Consider the following 18,782-nt stretch of genomic DNA (forward strand, 5'->3'; position numbering starts at 1 on the left):
CAATTCCCCCACTCAGTGATGAGTTGTTGTCCCGGAGCTCAGCTGGAGTGAACATTCACTTTGAACACCTAGGAAGTGATATTTCCACCCTCAGACTGAAGTTTCGTCCCCAAATGGCACCCTATTCCCTTTATAGTGCACTGCTTTTGACCAGGACCCATAGGGTGGACGACATAGGGTGCACTACAAGAAGGTGCACTACATAGGGAATAGGGGTGCCATTTGAGATGCAACCCAAGTTGTTATTCTGGAGCTCACCTGCTCTTCCTGGGAACCCTTCTTCTTCCTCCTCTTCCGGCCCCAGCAGCTGGAGTCCACATCATTACTGGGAGACTCACTTCCCAGCAGGCCGTCCAGCTCCTGGGCTCCCTGCAGCCTTGACGGTGGCATCTCCAGCTCCAGGCGATACGACAGGTTCCTCAGAGTGCAAATACAGTTCTCCACAATCTAGAGAGAGAGAGATGAAGGGAGGAGGGTCATTTACTTGATTTATTGACATCTTCATTGGTTTAATATGTTTCTACAGGTTTGATATGTTTCTATAGGTTTGATATGTTTCTATAGGTCTGAGAGAGAGAACGAGAGAGATAGAGGGTTGGTGAAAGAGAGAGAGAGAGAGATAGAGGGTTGGTGAAAGAGAGAGAGATAGAGGGTTGGTGAAAGAGAGAGAGAGAGATAGAGGGTTGGTGAAAGAGAGAGAGATAGAGATAGAGGGTTGGTGAAAGAGAGAGAGAGAGAGGGTTGGTGAAAGAGAGAGAGATAGAGGGTTGGTGAAAGAGAGAGAGATAGAGGGTTGGTGAAAGAGAGAGAGAGAGAGAGAGATGGTTGGTGAAAGAGAGAGATAGAGGGTTGGTGAAAGAGAGAGAGAGAGATGGTTGGTGAAAGAGAGAGAGAGAGAGAGAGAGAGAGAGAGATAGAGGGTTGGTGAAAGAGAGAGAGATAGAGGGTTGGTGAAAGAGAGAGAGAGAGGGTTGGTGAAAGAGAGAGAGAGAGAGAGAGAGAGAGATGGTTGGTGAAAGAGAGAGAGAGAGAGATGGTTGGTGAAAGAGAGAGAGAGAGAGAGAGAGAGATGGTTGGTGAAAGAGGGAGAGATAGAGGGTTGGTGAAAGAGAGAGAGAGAGAGAGAGAGAGATGGTTGGTGAAAGAGAGAGAGATAGAGGGGTTGGTGAAAGAGAGAGAGAGAGATAGAGGGTTGGTGAAAGAGAGAGAGAGAGATAGAGGGTTGGTGAAAGAGAGAGAGATAGAGGGTTGGTGAAAGAGAGAGAGAGAGAGAGAGAGAGAGAGAGAGAGAGAGAGAGAGAGAGATGGTTGGTGAAAGAGAGAGAGATAGAGGGTTGGTGAAAGAGAGAGAGAGAGATAGAGGGTTGGTGAAAGAGAGAGAGAGAGATAGAGGGTTGGTGAAAGAGAGAGAGAGGGTTGGTGAAAGAGAGAGAGAGAGAGAGAGAGAGAGAGAGAGATGGTTGGTGAAAGAGAGAGAGATAGAGGGTTGGTGAAAGAGAGAGAGAGAGAGATGGTTGGTGAAAGAGAGAGAGAGAAAGAGAGAGAGAGAGAGAGAGAGAGAGAGAGAGAGAGATGGTTGGTGAAAGAGAGAGAGAGAGAGAGAGATGGTTGGTGAGAGAGAGAGAGAGATGGTTGGTGAGAGAGAGAGAGAGAGAGAGAGAGAGAGAGAGAGAGAGAGAGATGGTTGGTGAGAGAGAGAGAGAGAGAGCGAGAGGTGAGATCTCAATAAGTACACTATACATCCTAAGAGGTCAGTTCCAGTGAAAGAGCGCTCAATAAGCTAGACAGCCTCTGTGTGTTGGTGTGGAGACATCGCAGGCCTGCTGTAGCAGTAGTAATGAATTAGGTATGGGACCCATGGTGTTAGAACAGAATAAAATGTCTCCACTTAGAAACAGAGATCTGGATTTAACAAATGGGTCTAATTCCTTACTGTTTGATGCCCACTACTGGGATATGAGCATAGCAATAAATACAGGATGTATCCCAAATAGCACCCTATTCCCTTCACAGTGCACTTTTCTTGACCCGGGCCCATAAACGCACTGGTCAAAAGTAGTGCACTATATAGGACAGGCCAAATTTATAGCGGAGATACTCAACCGGAACAGCTGGCTAAGGGACCAGTGATAAAGTCCATAAACTTTTAAGTGGACGCTATTAACATTGTAGACCTATGGGCTGATAGAAGGCCTTCCCAGTCAAGTAACTGAGCTGTGCAAGTCAATGTGAGCGAGAAATGATCTATTCAACTCAAAACTGGTAGGGTAGAATTTCTCCTGCCATCGTGTGACAACATATTTTCTAGTGGACACTGTGTGTGTTCGCGCCCGCGCGCGCGTGTGTGTGTGTGTGTGTGTGTGTGTGTGTGTGTGTGTGTGTGTGTGTGTGCGTGCATGTAGGTGTGTGTGTGTGTGTGCGCAGACCTTGCTGTCGAAGTCCGAGGTGTTGACACAGGCCTTGATGACGTAGAGTAAAGAGTCCACCAGTCCTTCACAGGCGCGCATCTGTTTTCTAGCCTCCTCCCCCGCCGAGCTCAGGTTCCTTTAACAACAACACACACACACACACACACACACACACCAGTCAGGATATCGGCCCCTACAGCACACACACAATCACACACAAAGACGGCCCAGCGACATAACCTAACAGCCACTTAAAAAAAAAAGAGAGAAAAAAAAGGCTTTGTCCCAAATGCTACCCTATTCCCTATTCAGTGCACTACTTTCAACCAGGGCCCATAAGGCTCGGTTTAAGGTAGTGCACCATGAAGGGAATAGGGTAGTATATGGGACATAGACAAACCGTGTGTGTTTGTTCCCCTAGCGTGACTCTGGTGTGTGTTGTGGGGGTTTTTACGCGCGCCGTCCCATCCATAATGGATGAGGCTCTCTGGTCGGCCTGGGTGATGCCGTTATGAGTGCTTTGGAGGGGGAAATGAGAGCCTAACTGAGCGCGCTCAGAGGCACAGCTCCATTTGCCGTCACCAATTAGAGAACAAACTCCACATTCAGTGACTGGCATCCGTCCCTAACGGCAACCTCTTCCCTATTTCGTGCAGGAATTTCGACTAGGGCCCATAGGGTACTGGCCAAAAGTAGTTTACGAAATAGGGAATAGGTTGCCATTTGGGACGCATACACTGCCTTCAAAAGGAAGTGCCCTGGGAGGGTGGCGGGAGAGCCAGAATACCCTTCCCTACGGCTGGGGAGTTTTTTTTTACCCTCTACACCGTCTGACTGTGTCACCACAACAGACCGACTCATTTAACCCAAATCCAATGACAGGGTGACATTTTTGGTTGACGTCACGTTAAGTGAACGTTGAACTGACGTCAGTTGCCAGTGGGACATTATCGTATCCGTAAACCCACGGTACACAGAATTTCTGTCACTGTGTATTTTTGCCATAGATGACCTGTTAACAGTGCATTATTTGTAAGTCCCCGTGGGCAGGTTCGTCTCATTCCCTAGTCATGACTGGTGTTTGTAATATTATTCACAGGACAGCTGGAAGGCTATGTTCAAATATGAACCTGGCTGCAGGAGCTTGAAACATCCAGAAGGGGGTGGTATCATCATACACAAAATGTCCGTTACCTCATACAGCCACTGGTGTTCCTCAGGACCAGAGACGAGTGGAATTTGAGTTTGTGGTCCTCGTCGAATGTCGAGCTGCTCCACCCGGAATGGGGTATGATCACAGTGTTGGTCAGAGTAGTTAAGGCATCCCGAATGATTGTCATCTTGACGGAGTCACAGGAGGACAGGTTCCACAGCACCCCTGCAGAGAAGACGGAGGAACGTGGGGGGGGGGGGGACATGAGACAGGGCCACAAACTCCTGGTTGTGTCAGCTGTCATGTGCAGTTAGGCAAGCCCCACAGAGCTGCCGAGGACCAGGGCTTTTTTTTATAGCTCAGCACACGCACACGCAAAGAGAAGAGAGGACCAAAGGAAAAATAATAGCTCTCATCACAAATGAAACCCATCCTCCAGCTGTGAGACGTCGGGCATCTGGATCTAATAGAACCTCCAGGCAACCGAGGAAGACTCTTCACTGGAAACGAACACAACACAGCATATGGCACCGGCTCGGTGGTTTAAAACGTACCGTATGAATAACGGAGCGCGTCTTCCCCATATCACGTCATCATTTCATTCGTTTGAAATGCGTGTATGTTAACCAGTGACACTTCTGGTATACAGTATTTGATGCTTCAGTGTGGAGCGGGTTCTTTATATCAGATGGCTGTGACTGGCAGGCTGATTTCTGCAGGGCGTCACTAACCTTGGACAGGGCTGCAGCTCCTATCTAACCACCGGCAGCGAGAGAGACCTAGGATATGTCCCAAATGGGACCCTGTTCCCTATGTGGTGCGGTACTTTTCAACAGAGCCCTACGGCACCTTATTCCCTATGTGGTGCACTACCGCTGACCAGATCCCTATGGGAAACCCTATGGGCCCTGGACAAAAGTAGTGCACCATATAGGGAATAGGGTGCCATTTGGGATGCAGCTATAGCTGCTATCTCCTGCTGCGGGCAGAGCAAAAGAGAATGATCTACACCCCGCTGACTGGAGGATCTCTTTGGTTTGTGTGTGAGGATCGGCGAGCATGAAATTCTACACATTTTGCCATGGCTGATCCTGTGCCCTTATGCTGTCTGAGTGACTCAAACATTACAGCGAAATCAATTGACATTTTGGGGAATTGTAGATTCTCGCTGACCGTCTAGTTTTTATTTTGCCGATTGTTAGCGCTCAAAGATGATCTTCTTTAACAATATATAGCTCTATTATATTTTTCGACATGCTTTATCTCTGGTTTTAGTCGTTTAAGTTTACACTGAAAACTTCTTACCACCCTGAAATCATATATTTTGGAGTGGCAGCAACGGTTTAGAAGTGGCGGCCCGCCTCTGCTAAATTAATATAGGGGAAACACTGGTGTGTGTGTGTGTGTGCTTGTGTGTGTGTATGGTGTTGCTGTGTGTATGTGTGCGTATGTGTGTGTGTATGTGTGTGTACAAGTAATCCTCGTGGTTTCCTTGAGCTCTCGCATTTCCACCACAGTGTGTGTACCCTCTGTTTCCTAGACACTGGTCTGTCTTATCTTCTCTCCAATGAAACCAGTGGAGATCATCGCGCCCGTTACCACAGCCCCAAGGGCACAGTATAAAGAGGATGCCAGCAAGGCATTATAGAGACAGATCTGTCTGTGGCCCAAATAGCGTCTCTTCCGTCCCTATCTTTGAGTTACCCTGTTTACCCATGAAAGCATCTCTCTCCGCGGTTAACACTCAGCCGATGAAGCCTCTTATCTGCTCCTGCCAGGACCATGTTGGGCTGCATACGCTATAACATCACCTCTGCTATAACGTGTATGCTCAGGCCCTGGGATTCATTTCAATAAAACCTCCCCGCGGTGATTGAGCGCCTTCCTCTACTAGCTTAGCCTATAGCCTAGTTTGTCTTTCTCCGATGGCTGTTTAGTGAATTCCCTCAGACAGAGGGCCTCGTAATGTAGAGATGACACAAACACACCCGCAGCGCTGGTCTAGCACTTCAGGCAAACTGAAATGTCCCAGGTCTGTCCCAGTAGCCATCAGCCCCCTAGTTCCTCCTCCTCGGCCCCGAAGCTCTATTTGAAGAAGCCGCTAACCGGGCCAGCTTCTAAACTGGCCCTGTGGAAGCCGCCGCAGTCTTTTTTGGACTCGGGATAAAATCGGGCAGCTGAGCCCGGTGAGGTGTGACTGACAGGGGTAAACACCCATGTGTCACATTCTGACAGTCAGAGGGAACAGCCTGTGTGAATGAGGCTTGATCTCTCAGATCTTGGCTCAGTCCTGTACACACTACTGTGTGTGTGTGTGTGTTTGTTGGTGTGTGTGTTGGTGTGTGTGTGGTGTGGAACACTAGCCCCAACGTAAACGAATGCCCGAGCTGGAGAGGAAATACGCTGAGATACACTGTGACACGGGAGCCATTCATCTGTCTTCGAATCAATCCTCGAAAGACAAAATCATTTGACTGTGGCCTAGATTTCTAAAGTTAGGGAGTGTGTGTGTGTGTGTGTGTGTGTGTGTGTAAGAGAGAGAGAGCGATGGGGAAGGTAGTGTGTGTGGCTCTCTGTCATAGCTTGGAAAGCAGTGACCCGGCTAAAGGGCTCCATTCCGTCCCATAATGAAATCTCCACTGAGCTTGTTATTCAGTTACAGTCGGCATGAATTAGGTGTTGAAGCCAGGATAGCCCTTACAGTACACTGAGGTAGTGTGGGTCAGGTGTTTAGCCGCTTCTGATTGGCCAGAGTAAGGGTGTGGTCGGGTATGAACAGGCTCTGATTGGGTAGATGAATGGGCATAGGCCAGGCATCAGTTGGCTCTAAGAGTTTACATGCTCTTTGCAATAGAGCTGTGATAAGCATGTAGATCCATTGCGATACTAGACCCAAATAACACCCTATTCCCTATGTAGTGCACTACTTTTGACCAGAGGCCATATGAAATAGGGTGCCACTGCCAACGCAGCCCTGGACAGTCTTGTGTCCGCTCAAAGCCAAAGGCTCGCTCCAACATGCATTATTAAAAAATCAAGACGAGCTTTGACACTGTTATTCGAACCTAGGGCCAGTGGGGGGCAGAGCGGAGAGCTGTGTGTAGACTAGCGGTTAGTAGAAAATCATTTTGTTTTCCCCCAGTCTGTAGGGTGTGGCTGACTACAGTATAACTGTGTGCCTGAAGTCTCAAAACATTTCCAGTGTGGCTGCAGGGTGAGCAAGATGACAATCTGTACTCTGCCCTACATCTGAGGAAATGGAGGCTTTGCAGCAGCTCCAGTGTGTCTCGCTTGATGAGCTCTGTTCAATTTCAAAGGAACGCTGATTAGAGACGAGCGCCGTCGGGCTGATTTCCCTACAGCTGTCTCGAAAAACACTCATCACAAGGCCCAAGGTTAGCCCTGTACCTGCTTTGCCATCTAAACATAGACACTTCTATTAAAGGAAAGCTACATAGGGACACAGGAGCAATGATCCCCCCCCACCCACACACACACACACACACAAACTAATGTGATTTTGTTCCTTCCCTGGTTGTGTCGGTTGGTCGTTGGTCCTGCCCTGGTTGGTCGGTGGTTGTAGTTGTGACAGCGGGTCACATGCGGACAGACAGTGCTTTGTAGGACAGGGCCCCTGTGTGCTGCTCGGAGCAGCAAGGTCGGCAAGGGCCAGGCTGTGTGTGTGTGTGTGCCAGCGTGTGTACAGATGCTGCTCCCACTGTAGGCGCCAGGTGACACCTGTACTGCCACTGGGGTGACAACAGCCAGGGGAGGCCAGGCACTTTGATCTCAGAAGCCTTGTGAGGACAGGCCATAACCACAACAGCTGCTGTGGGAGCCAGGGACCAGGCCTAGACGGCTTGACATGTCCCCCACAACATGAACCCCTGACCTGATTAGAGAAGAGAGGCGGCGGCTCCATTAGTAGCTCACATGGAGCATGGCTGATGATTCGCTGGAATAATAACAGAATAAGGTGTCACTGACATACAGGGGAACAAACATTTCCTGCTCAGAGATGGGCACACTGAGTACCCCATAACCGTCTCAAACATCATCTGTATCCCAAAATGGCACTGGACAAGGCGGCTGCCGTCTCCTAACCAATTACGCTACTGTGTGTGTTTTTCCACGTTGTTTCTAACTTATTTTGTACATAATGTTTCTGCCACCGTTTCTTATGACCGAAAAGAGCTTCTAGATATCAGGACCGCGATTACTCACCCCGGACTGGAAGAAGATTTTTTCTTTAACGAGTCGGACGTGGAGGATTTACTTCAGACACCCGACAAGGCCCTCATCCTGGTAACTTGCCGGAGAAAGAGACGGAGATATCGTGGACGTAGTTCGGGGTGCCTTGTAAGGATCCGACAGCGATTGGGTAATCTGCCTTTACAATCAAATAGATGAACTACGATCACGTATATCCTACCAACGGACATTAAAAACTGTAATATCTTATGTTTCACCGAGTCGTGGCTGAACGACGACATGAATAACATACAGCTGGTGGGGTTCACGCTGCATTGGCAAGATAGAACAGCCGCCTCCGGTAAGACAAGGGGTGGCGGTCTGTGTATATTTGTAAACACCAGCTGGTCCACAAAATCTAATAGTAACAAAGTCTTGAGGTTTTGCTCAGCCTGAGGTGATGATAAGCTTATCTCATGATAAGCTGTAGACCACACTATTTACAAAGAGAGTTTACATCTATATTCTTCGTAGCTGTCTATTTACCACCACAAACCGATGCTGGCACTAAGACCGTACTCAATGAGCTGTATATAACGCCATAAGCAAACAGGAAAACGCTCATCTAGAGGCGGCGCTCCTAGTGGCCGGGGAATTTAAATCCATTTTACCAAATTTCTACTAGCATGTTAAATGTGCAACCAGGGGAAAAAAAACTCTAGGCCACCTTAACTCCTTAAACAGAGACGCATACAAAGCGCTCCCTCGCCCTCTACTTGGCAAATCTGACCATAATTATATCCTCCTGATTCCTGTTTACAAGCAAAAACTAAAGCAGGAAGCACCAGTGACTCGGTCAATAAATAAGTGGTCAGATGATGCAGATGCTAAGCTACAGGAGTGTTTTAATAACACAGACTGAAACATGTTCTGGGATTCTTCCGATGGCATTGAGGAGTACACCACATCAGTCACTGGCTTCATCAGTAAGTGCATCGATGACGTCATCCCTACAGTGTCTGTACGTAAATACCTCAACCAGAAGCCATGGAATACAGGCAACTCCGATGCTCATAGGATGTGGCAGAGCTTGCAAACTATTACAGACTACAAAGGGAAGCACAGCCACGAGCTACCCAGTGACATGAGCCTACCAGACAAGCTAAATTACGTCTATGCTCTCTTTGAGGCAAGCAACGCTGAAGCATGCATGAGAGGATTAGCGGTTCTGGACGACTGTGTGATCACGCTCTCTGTAGGCCGCAGGGCCAGACGGATTACCAGGACGTGTACTTCAAGCATGAGCTGACCAACTAGCAAGTGTCTTCACTGACATTTTCAACCTGTCCCTGACTGAGTCTGTAATACCAACATGTTTTAAGCAGACCACCAAAGTCCCTGTGCCCAAGAACACTAAGTTAACCTGCCTAAATGACTAACTACCCGTAGCACTCACGTCTGTAGCCATGAAGTGCTTTGAAAGGCTGGTCATGGCTCACATCAACACCATTATCCCAGAAACCCTAGACCCACTCCAATGTGCATACCGCTCCAACAGATCCACAGCTAATGCAATTTCTATTGCACTCAACACTGGCCTTTAACACTTGGACAAAAGGAACACCTATGTGAGAATGCTATTTATTGACTACAGCTCAACGTTCAACACCATAGTGCCCTCAAAGCTCATCACTAAGTTAAGGTCCCTGGGACTAAACATCTCCCTCAGCAACTGGATCCTGGACTTCCTGACGGGCCGCCCCCAGGTGGTAAGGGTAGGGACTAAACATCTCTCTCCGCAACTGGATCCTGGACTCCCTGACGGGCCGCTCCCAGGTGGTAAGGGTAGGTAACAACACCATTGTTGTTACCATGCTGATGTAGTTGTTACCATGCTGATCCTCAACACGGGGGCCCCTCAGGGGTGTGTGCTCAGTCCCCTCCTGTACTGCCTGTTCACTCATGACTACATGGCCAGGCACGACTCCAGCACCATCATTAAGTTTGCAGACGACAACAGGGGTAGGCCTGATCCCTGACAACGATAAGACAGCCTATAGGGAGGAGGTCAGAGACCTGGCCGTGTGGTGCAAGGATAACAACCTCTCCCTCAACATGATCAAGACATAGGAGATGATCGTGGACTACAGGAAAAGGAGGACCGAGCACGCACCCATTCACATCAACGGGCTGCAGTGGAGCAGGTTGGGAGCTTCAAGTTCCTTGGTGCCCACATCACCAACAAACTAACATGGTCCAAACACACCAAGACAGTCATGAAGAGGGCACGACAAAACCTATTCCCCCTCAGGAGACTGAAAAGATTTGGCATGGGTCCTCAGATCCTCAAAAAGTTCTACAGCTGCACCATCTAGAGCATCCTGACTGGTTGCGTCACTGCCTGATATGGCAACTGCTTGGCCTCCGACCGCAAGGCACTACAGAGGGTAGTGCATACGGCCCAGTACATCACTGGGGCCAAGCTTCCTGCCATCCAGGACCACTATACCAGTGTCTGAGGAAGGCCCTAAAAAGTGTCAAAGACTCCAGCCACCCTAGTCATAGACTGTTCTCTCTGCTACCGCACGGCAAGTGGTACCGGAGCGCCAAGTCTAGGTCCAAATGGCTTCTTAACAGCTTCTTACCCCAAGCCATAAGACTCCTGAACAGCTAATCAAATGGCTACCCAGACTATTTGCAACCCCCCCCCCCTTTACGCTGCTGCTAATGTCTGTTTATTATCTATGCATAGTCACTTTAACTCTACCTACATGTACATATTACCTCAATTACCTCGACTAACCTGTGCCCCCACACATTGACTCTGTACCGGTACCCCCTGTATATAGCCTCGCTACAGTTATTTTACTGCTGCGCTTTAATTATTACATTTGAATTTTTTACTTAATACTTATTTTTCTTAAAACGACATTGTTGGTTAAGGGCTTGTAAGTAACCATTTCACTGTAAGGTCTACACCTGTGACAAATTAATTTGATTTGATTCCCTACACAGTGTAGTACTTTTTGAGACAGACATATAGGACACGTCGCTTAAAAAACAAGGTTAAATTACACCGCCAACCGTGCTTTCAAGGGAAGAAATATGTTGGAGGGTAATTGGAGAGTAAGTCTTGTCGGTTCCAATTAGCCCATTGGCTTTGGCCAGTAGGACGAGAACTGAAAACTCCTCCTGTGGATTATACTGATTGGTTGTGATTATCCAGAGGTGACGCTGTGATCGATGACCTTCTCTAATGCTAAGCATTATGGGTCTTCTACTGCCAATTAGCCATACTGCCGAGGTTTTACAATACACGCAGTCGTAAAGAGTGCTCACGACAGGTCAAAGCAATTTAGTCCAAGATTTGTGTGACACACATCTGCCTCGAACTGGCCTCTCTTTTGAATGACAATGGAAAAGACTGGCTAGAAGTGACTGAAATGCCAGTGGTTCCATCCCCCATAATCCATTCTGTTATGGGCTGCATGTGGTTCTGATGGGTTAGTTCTGTAATTCGCCCTATCAGTGCTTAGGAGACTAAGAAAAACCGGCTCTTCCTTTCCTTGGAGAAGAACAAAACAAACACCAACTTGATTGACACATGAGGCCAATGCTCCCTCCCTGGGACAGCCACACAGAAGATATATCAGCCCGCACAGAGAAGCACGAGATTGAACTTCACACAACTTTCTAGAGTTTTCCTCCTTAGTTAACACTATCAACGGTTCCCTTCACTGTGGGGAATTGTGATCGAATCAACGCAACATTAGCCACTTTCAACGCAACATATCGAAACAAAACGAACTATGCGGGAGATTTTGTTGTAGGCAGAATGCATCGGAGTAGGATTCTAGTGCTTTGACACGCCTTACTCTACACAGCATGAGTGATGTGAGTAGATTGTTTTCAGATCAAAGCGAGAGCTGCATGTAGCCACATGTGCACATTTGTTAATATCCTTTGCTAGTTAGTGATTTATTAGCTCAGTTACAGATCATTTGTAGTCAGCAATAGGGGAGGGATTGCTTCCTACAAGAGCACAAAACGTGTACATTTCTAGACATCTTCGAAAAGTCAGTCAGGAAAATAGCTTTTTATTTGTCTTAAAGGGGCAGTGTTGTATTTTGAGACGGGCTTGAGTAAACTAAGCAGCCAATAAGCAGAGGGTAGCATCATTTGTCTGATTCTCTGTAATAATGGTATTGGAATAATAATGCATTTTATTTTGTAAAGTGGTTTCTTGCATCAAACAACACAACACCATTTTCAGTCATAGAACAGCTATTTCCATGTTAAAATGTTACAGGATGCATTTTCTCCATGGTTTCTGATGGTAGCCCACTCTGGTAGGCCTACATGATGGTCAAATAGCCACAGTAGCCTACTTGACCACTGTTAAAACTAACTTAAAGCGGGTACAGCCTCAGTGTTCACAGTCAACGCGCCGGATGTTGCACCGAATTTTCACCATGTTCAACTTTGCGCTCAGCAAACAGGAAATTTGCTCAGTGCGGGATTTGGTTTTGGAGGGAACACTGCACGAGACTCAAGCCATATCTCCACTTCACTTCCACAATGTATTGCTGCAGAAAGGAGCAAATGGACGCTGCATTTTGCTGGCGCTCCCCGTGTATTGGTAGCCTGAAGGACCTATTACACTGTAACCTGAGCTACGACAGAGACCGAGTAGAGCAGGAGCTGAGCTGTACACAAACAGCTGATTCAGCCACCTGGGAGCCAAACATCTTGGCTTGCTTATTTCTGTAATACTCCTCCTTGATCCTAAACAACTTGGATTTATACCCTGTTCGCAGAGCTCCAGCCACGCAGGGAAAACTGCACCGTGTGCACTGGGGAACGAGTGTCCGCTCAAACGGCAAGGTCGGTTTGTGTTCACACAACTAGCAGCAACTGAATCTCTGATCTCCCCAAGGCCTTGTTCAAGGCATAGAAAAAACAAAAACATCTGACGTTTTGAAACGGCGAACGGAAAAACGAGTGTTCTCATTGGAAAGTTCAGGCAGTACCCTCCTCCGTTTTTAGAGCACCATCGCCCATTTCGTGTCTACCGAACACGACCCAGGGGAGGCTAGCGAGGGACTCCGACCCCCTGCGATGAACGACAGCGACTAGCGGAGAACTGGCCAAGACCAGACTAGCATGCACAGTGGCTTTTCCCTTCGTAGTGCACTACTTGTCACCAGGGCCAGTCAGCAGTAGCGCACTATATAGGGAATAGGGTGCCATACGGGACACAGCCAGTGACTCATGCCAATTGACTGGTGGAGAGGAGGACGGGCAGGCAGGCAGGCAGGCGAGAAGGTGAATAATTGAACAGCTCTACTTTAGGCTGTGTAGTAATGTTCCTGTCCCACAAAAACCCTGGAGTGGATCTTCCGTGGATCTGATTCGTGCAAACGTCACTGAATAATGAATGAGTGGAACAACATGGAACTGTGGAAATGTGACCTTTGTGAATACGCCAGATGGCAGAGCGAGAGAATAGCACACAGAGCTGTGGTGTGGAAAGGCCCGGTCCGTGGGGGTTCAGAGTTAAAGAGGCCATTTGAAAGGAACACAGCTTTCTCACCCAGAGAGGCAGAAAGACACACACACACACATATGCAAGCGCATGTGCGCACAGAGCAAATTCACTATGCATGCACGCGAGCTCATACACACGTGCACGCACACAGACATACTCGGTGTGAATTCACCACGCACATACAAGCGCACACACACACATAACACACACTCTCCCTTACCCGTGACCAGCTCCCTCACTTCAGCGTCCACCGTCTTCCTCAGCAGCCTGAGCAGAGCGGGGACGCCACCTGCGTTTCTCACGGCGACCTTGTTGTCGTCCGTGGCTTTCCCGTAGACCAGGTTCCTCAGAGCCCCACAGGCGTTCCTCTGGACCTCCAGGGTTTTGTGGTCTAGTAGGTCCACCAAGTGCTTGATGCCCCCTAGACGGCACACCTGCAGAGGTAGGGTTATACAGTGTTGTTAAGAATGCCCTGAACACAATCTCATTGGTTTCCACAGCAAACAAAAACACAGAGAACGGATCAACAACAAACAGGGGGGAATATTCTAAGGTGGATGGATATTATAAGATAAGATGGTCTCCTTTACACAAACTAGGCTTTGCATCGATTGATGTAGCTAAGCCGGGATGCGGAGAGAATAGCTTTCTTCATGCCAGATGAAGGAAATATGGAAAATGTCATGCAAATCTTTAGTGTTCACATAGAATGCCTAAACTATAGGGTGGATACAAGGTCTGAAACTCCTAGTGCAAAGTACTGCAGTAACTTAAAGAGATGAAGTAAAAAACAGCATTCTTATGCATCTTTCGGCGTATGAATAGATTTCAACGTGTTGACTTTCTGCACCTGGGGGAAAGAAGAAAAAACACATCTGCAGAGCTGACGGTAGCCTCTTATCAAAACTTAGAAAAGACTCAATGTTCTTTCCTTGAAATACTTGAAATGGGTGTCTTCGTAATGTATGAGTGTGTGACCGAGAGAGAGAGAGCGAGAGAGACAGACACACACAGAAAGAGATACTGTGTGTGTGTGTGTGTGTGTGTGTGTGCGCACGCGTGTGTCTTAATAAAAAATAAAAAAAGTAATTCTTTGTGTGTGCGTGCGTGTGGCTGTGTGCGTTTGGTTTTACTATCCTTGTTGGGACCAATTTATTAATTTATTTCACCTTTATTTAACCAGGTAGGCAAGTTGAGAACAAGTTCTCATTTACAATTGTGACCTGGCCAAGATAAAGCAAAGCAGTTCGAGCCCCGGCCTGTCCCCCCCTACCATCTTGAAGGCGGAGACAGGTGCATCCAAGCTGGGACCGAGAGACTGATAAACAGCTTCTATCTCCCGGCCGTCTTACTGATGAAGAGGCACCACTAGCCGGCATCCACCCAAGCACCCTGCCCTAAACCTCAGACACCGTCATTAGCTACCGCACAATACTCAACCCTTCACCTTAGAGACTGCTGCCTTATGTACATAGTCATGAAACACTGGTCACTTTAATAATGTTTACGTACTGTTTTACACACTTCATATGTAAATACTGTATTCTAGTCATGGCTCATCCTATATGACTACTGCTGTCCACTTCATATGTAAATACTGTATTCTAGTCATGGTTCATCCTATATGACTACTGCTGTCCACTTCATATGTATATACTGTATTCTGGTCATGGCTAATCCTATATAACTACTGCTGTACACCCTTTTCTATTTACATACATATACGGTATATTTCCTGCAATTGTATCCATTTTGCTATGGGGTTTTGTACTGTGTATTCATATACTGGATTCTCGACAAAGCTCATTTTAATATTTCTACTACTGTACATTGAACTTTAGTTACACTGTTTATACACGCCACCAAATATGTATTCATATACAGGATTCTCGACAAAGCTCATGCTAATATATCTACTGCTGTACTTGTCTAGTGTAAATTCATCCGGTGTAGATACGTGTAGGCTGCATTCCTCGTATGTCTAGTGTAAATTCATCCGGTGTAGATACGTGTAGGCTGCATTCCTCGTATGTCTAGTGTAAATTCATCCGGTGTAGATACGTGTAGGCTGCATTCCTCGTATGTCTAGTGTAAATTCATCCGGTGTAGATACGTGTAGGCTGCATTCCTCGTATGTCTAGTGTAAATTCATCCGGTGTAGATACGTGCTATTTGGGTTGTTAAAATTGGATTCGTTTAGACATTTCTTGATTTCCTGTTGTTCTTTCAGCTTTTTTATTTGTATTGGTTATTTGTGTACCTGTTTGACATTTTACTGCATTGTTAGGAGCTAGTAACATACTGTAAGCGTTTCGCTGCGCTATACCATCTGCTGAACTGTGTGACCAATAAACTTAAGATTTATATATAGATTTTTTAAGTCCTCACAAGGATAGTAAAACAAGGAACATTGGACAAGGACAAGTGGGGACATTTCGCCAGTCCCCATAAGGAAAAAGGCTATTTTAGGCTTAAGGGTTAGATTTAGGGTTACAATTAGGGTTAGGGGTCAATTAAGGTTAGGGCTATGGGTTAGGGATTTTGAATGGGAATCAATAGTTTGGTCCGCACAAGGATGGTACAACAAACGTGTTAGTGTGTGTGTGTGTGTGCGCGTGTGTGTGGTTAAGTGTGTGTGTCTAAGGATAGGTTAAGTGCTGTGAGGCCCCTGCTGATTCTGAGCTCAGCATTTTCAGCCGATGACTCCGGCAGCAGTCCCAGCACCCTGTTGAGCCGTGAAAATCCAGAGAGAGCTGGAGGGTAATGGAGTGGTAAACCCAACCCACCCCAGTCAGGGAGTGAGAGAAAGAAAGAAAGAAAGAAAGAAAGAAAGAAAGAAAGAAAGAAAGAAAGAAAGAAAGAAAGAAAGAAAGAGAGAGAGAGAACCTCTGCAAAACAGTCCTCTCACTCCCTGGGGGAATCTCAATTGTTTTTCCTTGATTCCTCGCATCTGCTCTGCTTACCTCCTCCTTATAACGCATCAGAGAAGATCCGATAGAAGCCTCCTTTGTGCTTTGAGATGAAGACGAGGAGAGAGGGCGTGAGGAATCAAGGAAATTCAGGTGAGATTCACCCCCTCTGGGATGGGCAGCACGTCACAGTAAACTGCAATCTGGGTACTGATGAAGGATATGTGGAGCAGGGGAGAACGGAAGCAGTACCTCAGCCTTGACTCTATTATCTCCGAAGCACAGGTGCTGCAGGTATGCGGCGGCGTTGGCCTGCACCGAGGGGAACTGGTGCTGCAGCATATGAATCACCTCAGGCAGCTCAGGGTCACGCCACGCAAACTCCCTGGAACACAGACACACAGAGAGAGATATCAGACACACAGACAGACAGGGAGACGTAGAGACAGGGAGACAGAGGGAAAGAGAGACAGGGGGACAGAGAGACAGGGGGACAGAGAGACAGGGGGACAGAGAGACACGGAGACAGAGAGACACGGGGACAGAGAGACACAGAGACACGGGGACAGAGAGACACGGGGACAGAGAGACACGGGGACAGAGAGACACGGGGACAGAGAGACAGAGAGACACAGAGACACGGGGACAGAGAGACACAGAGACACGGGGACAGAGAGACACGGGGACAGAGAGACACGGGGACAGAGAGACACGGGGACAGAGAGACACAGAGACACGGGGACAGAGAGACATGGGGACAGAGAGACACAGAGACACGGGGACAGAGAGACACAGAGACACGGGGACAGAGAGACACGGGGACAGAGAGACACAGAGACACGGGGACAGAGAGACACGGGGACAGAGAGAGACAGAGACAGAGAGACACAGAGACAGAGAGACACGGGGACAGAGAGACACAGAGACACGGGGACAGAGAGACACAGAGACACGGGGACAGAGAGACACGGGGACAGAGAGACACGGGGACAGAGAGACAGGGGGACAGAGAGACACAGAGACACGGGGACAGAGAGACAGACACACACACAAACGTATCACTATGATGACATCACGCAACAACTATTCCACCTTACCACAGGGCTGGTACACTGCAATAAGGAAATGACATCGACGGCTACAACACGCCAGGATTCTTGCTTTTCTCCCAATATAAAAGGAAGATACTTCACTGGGGGAGTTTCATTTGGAAGACTCTAAAAGGTACGTCTTGCCTTGTGGACAATCACTGCCATGAGCTTCTCCCGGTTAATAGAGCTTCATTCATTTCATCTGCAAGGCCCGTATCAATGACGTCTACTAGAATTTTTTACTGGACCTTTTCTACCGGAATCCATGAACCTTACGACAAGAGAAGAGCATAGATTACAAAGTCTGCGTCTATTTCAGAGCGCGTGTTTCACGTTGGCCTTCTGACAAACGGAGGAAACGAAAGAAATGGAAGTGATAGGAGCAACGAGAGGTGCACCGCGTCCTCATCGTGACAGACTTGTATTGATGTCTGAGGCGCAGGCTGTAATGCTCCTTGCATCGGTGTGTGTGCCACATGAAGCAAGACACCAATCAAATCAAATACTACTATAATCTAAACGACCCTGGGGGGGGCAAACAGCCAATACCAACACCACGGCTACATTTCCCCTGGTACGGAGTTGAGACCCAGTTGATGCAGGAACATGTTTCTCTCAGATGCTTTTAGCCCTGCCTCGGAATATGTCCCAGATGGCACCCTATTCCCTTTATAGCGCACTAGTAGTGACAAAAGTAGTGCAATATATAGGGAATAGGATGTCATTTTGGGACACAGCGATCTGACCTCGGTCCGCAGTGCAAAGCAGACTTTGCTACCGCTCTCAGCTAGAGCAACACACAGGGCTGTGAACAGCGCTCCCGACGTGCAAGGTGAGGGGTTTGGCGCCCTCCGGGTCAAAAAACATAGAACACATGCCTCCGTGGCAAGAGCAGACGCAGCAGTCCACTGAATCTGAGGATCCATTGTAGAGTGGTCCGTGTAGCCGTGTAGCTTAATGGCTAAGGCTCTGGATGTCTGCCCAGGGGGCTTTCTGTTTGACTAGTAAGAGGACACTAATGTTGACCCAGCACTATATAGGAGCCCAGTAAGCACTGTTAGTGCCAGTGGGTCATATTCAGAAGGTACCAAACGGAAGCAAAACGGGCCAAAACGGGGAGGGATCTACCGGGATTCATCCAATTAGAAATTAACGTTTTCGTTTTTGCTGTTGTTGCTGTAAAACGTTTCGCTACGGTGTGCAGTCATGAATACGACCCTAGTGCCTATTGACCCTCTTACCTTGGGTCCTTCTGGATGCTGTCTATGGAGGGCGAGCGGGTGGTCCCGTCGTCCATGACGACCGGCTGCCGGGCGTAGTTGCCCTCAGAGGGCCGGTACTGGGCAGAGCGGTAGGGCTCGGCGTACGAGACTGTCGAGTTCATAGCGTAGTTGCTTCTTTGGTACGTCATGGCATTGCGCTGGCTGGAGGTCCTCTGGAGGGTCCCCACGCCTGGAAAGACAAAGGAAAACAATTCATATT

At 47.9% G+C, this 18,782-nt stretch overlaps 1 protein-coding gene across 11 annotated transcripts in view; it reads right to left on the reverse strand.

Annotated features, from left to right (window-relative positions):
• The window catches only part of pkp4 (plakophilin 4), a 110,714-nt gene that overhangs the window by 8,133 nt on the left and 83,799 nt on the right, over positions 1-18,782 (reverse strand). For all 11 annotated transcript variants that reach the window (XM_029703344.1, XM_029703337.1, XM_029703336.1 and 8 more), the window contains 6 exons: positions 18,542-18,752; positions 16,462-16,594; positions 13,521-13,734; positions 3,603-3,786; positions 2,427-2,544; positions 259-447 (listed from right to left, as the gene is read on the reverse strand). In XM_029703344.1, coding sequence (XP_029559204.1) covers positions 259-447; positions 2,427-2,544; positions 3,603-3,786; positions 13,521-13,734; positions 16,462-16,594; positions 18,542-18,752 — 1,049 coding nt within the window. The remainder of the gene's footprint in view (positions 1-258; positions 448-2,426; positions 2,545-3,602; positions 3,787-13,520; positions 13,735-16,461; positions 16,595-18,541; positions 18,753-18,782) is intronic.

Source organism: Salmo trutta, chromosome 20 (genome assembly GCF_901001165.1).
Source record: "Salmo trutta chromosome 20, fSalTru1.1, whole genome shotgun sequence".
NCBI classification, from domain to species: domain Eukaryota; kingdom Metazoa; phylum Chordata; class Actinopteri; order Salmoniformes; family Salmonidae; genus Salmo; species Salmo trutta.